The following is a 5,740-nucleotide window of genomic DNA, read 5'->3' as shown; positions in this document are numbered from 1 at the left end:
TTCTTTATTTAATTTTCACAACATTCTTTTGTTTAATTTGTTTTGTTTTTATTATATATTTTTTGAAGATTGTTTAAAAAATAATAATTCTTCATATTATAAATAATTTTTTGTTCGATTTAAAATTATTTTCATTCTATGATTAAAATTCTTTTTTCTTCATATTATAAAAAAACTAAATAATTTAACAAATTAAAGAAGTAAAAAATTGCAGGCAAAAAAAAAGTTATTATAAAGTTTTTTAATTAAATTGAAATAATTAAAAATAAATTTTATTTAATTAAAATTTTATAAAATGAAAAGAATTTTAAATCGAAAAATAAATTATTTATAATACGAAGTAATTTTTTTAAAAAATATAATAAAAATAAATTAAATTAAACAAAAAAAATTACAAGAATTAAATAAATAATATATAAATATTATTTAATTAAAATTAAAAAAATAAATTTTATCATAACAAAAAAAATTAAATAGAATTCACTCTCCTTTCAAATGAGAGAATTCAAACTCTCCTTTTGAAATGAGAAATTCTCATTATTTCTCTTCGTGGATGGTGGAGAAATATTTTTTCCTTATTTATTTTTTTAAATTTTTTTCATATTATAAATACATTTTTTTCGATTTACAACTATTTTTAGTTCTTTTTTCTTTATGATAAAACTTAATTTCTCAATTTTAATTAAATAGTATTAATATATTCTTTATTTAATTTTTGTAACTTTGTTTTCTTATATATTTTTTGAAAATTATTTTGAAATTTTTTTTCTTCATATTATAAGTGAATAAATTTTTATTCGGTTTAAAATTCTTTTCATTTTATGATACAACATAATTTGTTCAATTTTAATTAAATAATATTTATTTTTAATTATAATTATTTCAATTTAACTAAAAAACTTTATAATAACCTTTTTTCGTTTTTTTTTTTAAATTTTTGCCTGTAATTCTTTTTTTTTAAATTTGTTAAATCATTTTATTTCTTTAATTCTTAAAAGTCTTAGAAGATTAGAACCTCAAATTAAAAATAATCTATAGCTAAAACGAATTATTCCAAAAGACAAAAATGACTCTCAATGAAAGCAAATATTGAATCTACCTAGCTGAAATCGACACTCTTCAATTTCTATGTTAATCTTCTGTTCTATTCTACAACTTTCATAAAGCTACAAACAAAAACAGAAGGAAAAAAATTAAAAGTTGAAAGTAGATATCAACAGAATTGTACAAAAATACATAACAAAAATTACAAAGATGTTGTAAATGGAAAGTCCATTAAAGTTTATTGGTGAATAACATTTGTACCCCTGTAGCTCTATAAATTATTACCATTGTATCCCTAATTCTTACTTATAAATATAGGGCTTTGGTTTTCAATAATACACACAAAAGTTTATTGAGTTCTCTCTATTCTCTTTGAGTTTTCTCTATTATCTTTTCCTCTCATCTATTATCTTTTCCTCACATTTTATAATACGTTATCAGCACAAAACTCTTAGAAGGTAGTAATTTTTTTCATAATCATCTATCACGTATATCAAAATTAATTTGATAATACGTGAATTTTACATATATATATGTATATATATATGTATATATATATGTATATATATGTATATATATATATGTATATATATATATATGTTGAATCTGCAATACGTGATTTCATCTTTCTCGATCATTATATTTTCTTTGTACCTCTCTTTGAATTAATTAATATTTTTTTCCTTTACATCAATTCATGTGCATTTTTATGGAGATATATTTATGTTAAATCAATTGATATGCATTAATTAATGTTCTTATACCCTCCTTATATTTATATTAGTCCTTTACGTTCTACACATGCTTATAATTTTTTTTTTGTTTAATTGGTCAATGTTCTTTGTAAGCAAACTTCAATTCCAAATATCAATTTTGGCTGATTCCATATATATATATAATATACAATTAACAAATAACTGTACCCAACTCATCTTTTCTCTCAAATCCATTGGTTTCTGCAAATTTCATGCCTTAATTGGTTAATACTAATTCAATTCTTTTAATTGTAAATAATTAGAATTTCGTGCCATAATATGTGAATATGTTTCTACATGTCGCCAATTTTTTTTTCACTCGACTCACGTTATTAATTCAAAATAATATTTTACATGTATTTGTATATTAATTAATGGTGAGTAATTGGATGTATTATTATTATTTTTTATGTTTAGTTATGAAACATTATATTAAATTTATTTTTAATTGTTGTTGCTCCTGAAGTAGCATAACATTATAATTAATATTCCAGAAGAATATTAATCATAGATCTATTCGTTGTTGCTCTAGAAGTAGCACAACATTATAAGAATATTATTTGCTCCTGAAGAGCATAAATTATAACTCTCAATATTCCAGAAGAATATTGACATATTGCACTTGTAGAAATAATAGCAAAATATAATGTGCTCCAGAAGTAGTATATGTTTCGAAGAACATATTATTTCAAATTAGTGTTTATCCCTAGAGGAAAACACGTAACTTAAAGTCATGTTGATATTGACTATTTGATTAACATGTGATGATTAATCATATTTTTCGAAACTAATTGTATTTTTTTATTGTGTAGTTAAACAAATGGCAAACATTACGAAACTTGAGCTTACTGCACTTGACATATCTAGGAAAAATTATCTGTCACGGATTCTGGATGCTGATATCCATCTCATGTCAAAGGGTCTGGGAGAGACAATAAAAGAAGGAAACAATGAATCCCTGCAGGATCATACAAAAGCACTCATTTTCCTCCGTCACCATCTTCACGATGGATTAAAAATTGAATATCTCACTGAAAAAGATCTACAAGCTCTTTGAAAAAAGTTAACTGAAAGATTTGATCATCAGAGGACTATAGTCCTCCCCAAAGCCCGTTATGAGTGGATGTACCTTCATTTGCAAAACTTTAAAACGGTTAGTGAGTACAATTCTGAATTGTTCAGAATATGTTCAAAGTTGATTTTGTGTGGAAAAAAATCTCCGATGAAGATATGCTGGAAAAAACTTTCTCCACCTTTCATGCCTCGAATGTGCTCCTGCAGCAACAATATCATGAGCGTGGCTTCAAAAAGTACTAAGAACTTATATCATGCTTACTAGTTGTTGAACAAAATAATGAATTGTTGATGAAAAATCATGGATTACGTCCAACTGGTTCTATACCATTGCCTGAAGCAAATGGTACTACATTGTCTGAAGTAAATACAATATCAAGACAAGGACGTGGACGTGGACGCGGAAATGGATGTGGACGTGGACGTGGACACGGACACGGACGTGTACGTGAAATAAATCATGGAAGAAATAATCAACAAAGTTATCAACAATAAGACAATAAATTCAAAAGGCACAAAGCAAACGAGAGTGTCAAATCTAAAAAGGGGCATAAAGAAGGTTGCTTCAGATGTGGAATGAAAGGGCATTGGGCACGTACGTGTCGTACCTCAAAACATCTTGTGGATCTCTACCATAGATCAATCGAAGGAAAAGAAAAATTGGAGACTAATTTTGCTGATTATGATGGTCCAATTGATGTGACTCATTTGGATGTCTCCGATTTCTTTACTGATCCAAATGGAAATATTGACCATTTGGTTAGAGGTGGTGTGATAGAAGATATAGATTAATTTACTAGTATTTCTTTCATTTTAAAAATTCAGTCTGAAATATATTTTTACTTTTTAGCAAAAAAAATAAATAAAACTCTATTATGCACCGTTTATTTTATGATATTAAGTAATGTTTACTTCTTTAAATCTAAATTCAAGTTTTTTTTAAAAAATTTGTTTATTTTGTTATATTTATAGATTCATGATGGATAGTCAAGACAACTGCTTAATTAATAGTGCAACTACGCATACTATTCTTCAAGACAAAAAATGCTTTTTGGACTTAATATTAGCCGAAAATAATGTTAACACGATATCAGGTGCGTCGAATATCGTTGAAGGCTCTGGAAGAGCTTGTATTATTTTACCAAATAATACAAAATTATATATTGACGATGCACTTTATTCTAGCAAATTCAGAAGAAATTTGCTTAGTTTTAAAGATATTCGCTGCAATGAATATCACATTGAGACGATGCAAGAAAATAAAGTTGAATATCTTTGCATCACTTCTATTGTATCTGGCAAGAAGCAGATAAAAGAAAATTTTCATGCACTCTCGTCTGGCATATATTTTATATTTATAAAAATGGTCGAATCAAATAATGTTACGAACCAGAAGTTCGTTGATTCAAAAAGTTTTATACTTTGGCATAATCGACTTGGACATCCAGGAGCCATAATGATGCGTCGAATAATAAACAACTCAAATGGACATCCTTTAAAGAGCCAGAAAATTCTTTTATCTAATGATTATCCATGTGTAGCTTGTTCGCAAGGCAAGTTAGTCATTAGACCTTCAACTACAAAGGTTAATATTGAATTTCCAACTTTCTTGAAAAGAATACATGGAGATATATGTGGGCCAATACACCCACCATGTGGATCATTTCATTACTTTATGATATTAATTGATTCTTCTACAAGATGGTCACATGTTTGCCTACTTTCAACTAGGAATGTAACATTTGCTAGACTACTTGCTCAAATCATAAAATTGCGAGCACAATCCCCTGATTACTCAATCAAGATTATTCGTCTTGACAATGCTGGTGAATTTAGATCACAAGAATTTGATGATTATTGTATGTCGATTGGGATTGAAATTGAACATTCAATTGCACATGTTCATACACAAAATGGTCTAGCGAAATCGTTTATTAAACGTCTACAACTTATTGCTAGACCATTACTCATGAAAACAAAACCCTCAACTTCTGTTTAGGGTCATGCCATATTACATGCTACATCATTGGTTCGTATAAGACCAACTGTCTCTCATCAATATTCACCTTTGCAACTTGCATTTGGTCATGAACCTGATATTTCTCACCTACGGGCTTTTGGTTGTGCTGTCCAAGTTCCTATTTCACCCCCACAACGTACTAAAATGGGTCCCCAATAAAGACTTGGGATTTATGTGGGTTTTGATTCACTAAGGATGTGTGGATATCTTTACCAAAAAAAAAAAGAAGCGGGTGACTTATTTACTGCACGTTTTGCAGATTGTCATTTTGGTGAAATGACTTTCCCAACTTTGGGAGGAGAAAAACTACATCCTGAAAAATAAGATAGAATTTCTTGGAATGAGATAACTCTATCTCACTTTGATCCTCGCAGCAATCAATGTGAACAAGAGGTTGAAAAAAATTCATTCATTTGCAAAGAGTTGCAATTCAACTACCTGATGTATTTGTTGACACGAGAAAAGTGACAAAGTCATATATTTCAACAGAAAATATTCCAGCAAAAATTAATGTCCCTGCAGGACAATCTGCTGTGGCAAATAAATCTCAAATACGCCAGAAGCGTGGTCGACCAGTTGGTTTAAAAGGCTCTATACCTCGAAAAAAGAAGAGTACAGGAGAAAAACCAACCAAAAACTTCAAAAAAATCACATTAGAAAAGATTGATCAATCAAATATTGAATGTACGGTTCCTGAAGAACCAAAGGTGTCCGAAAATAATGAGATCTCAATAAATTATATGATATCTCATAAATTATGGGAACAGAATAATATTGTTATAGACAGTATTTTCGCCTTTAACATGGCTCTTGATATTATGCAAAATGAGGATCCTGAACCACAGTC

At 28.0% G+C, this 5,740-nt stretch overlaps 1 protein-coding gene across 1 annotated transcript in view; it reads left to right on the top strand.

The window, feature by feature from the left end:
* The window catches only part of LOC111376802, a 7,370-nt gene extending 4,514 nt beyond the window's left edge, over positions 1-2,856 (top strand). The window contains exons 9-10 of the mRNA XM_022999806.1: positions 1,486-1,502; positions 2,612-2,856. Of these exons, the coding sequence (XP_022855574.1) occupies positions 1,486-1,502; positions 2,612-2,856 (262 nt within the window). The remainder of the gene's footprint in view (positions 1-1,485; positions 1,503-2,611) is intronic.
* The last annotated feature ends 2,884 nt before the right edge of the window (positions 2,857-5,740 follow it).

The sequence above is a fragment of the Olea europaea genome, unplaced genomic scaffold (genome assembly GCF_002742605.1).
Source record: "Olea europaea var. sylvestris unplaced genomic scaffold, O_europaea_v1 scaffold1561, whole genome shotgun sequence".
NCBI classification, from domain to species: domain Eukaryota; kingdom Viridiplantae; phylum Streptophyta; class Magnoliopsida; order Lamiales; family Oleaceae; genus Olea; species Olea europaea.
This window is presented reverse-complemented; position numbering and strand designations above follow the sequence as displayed.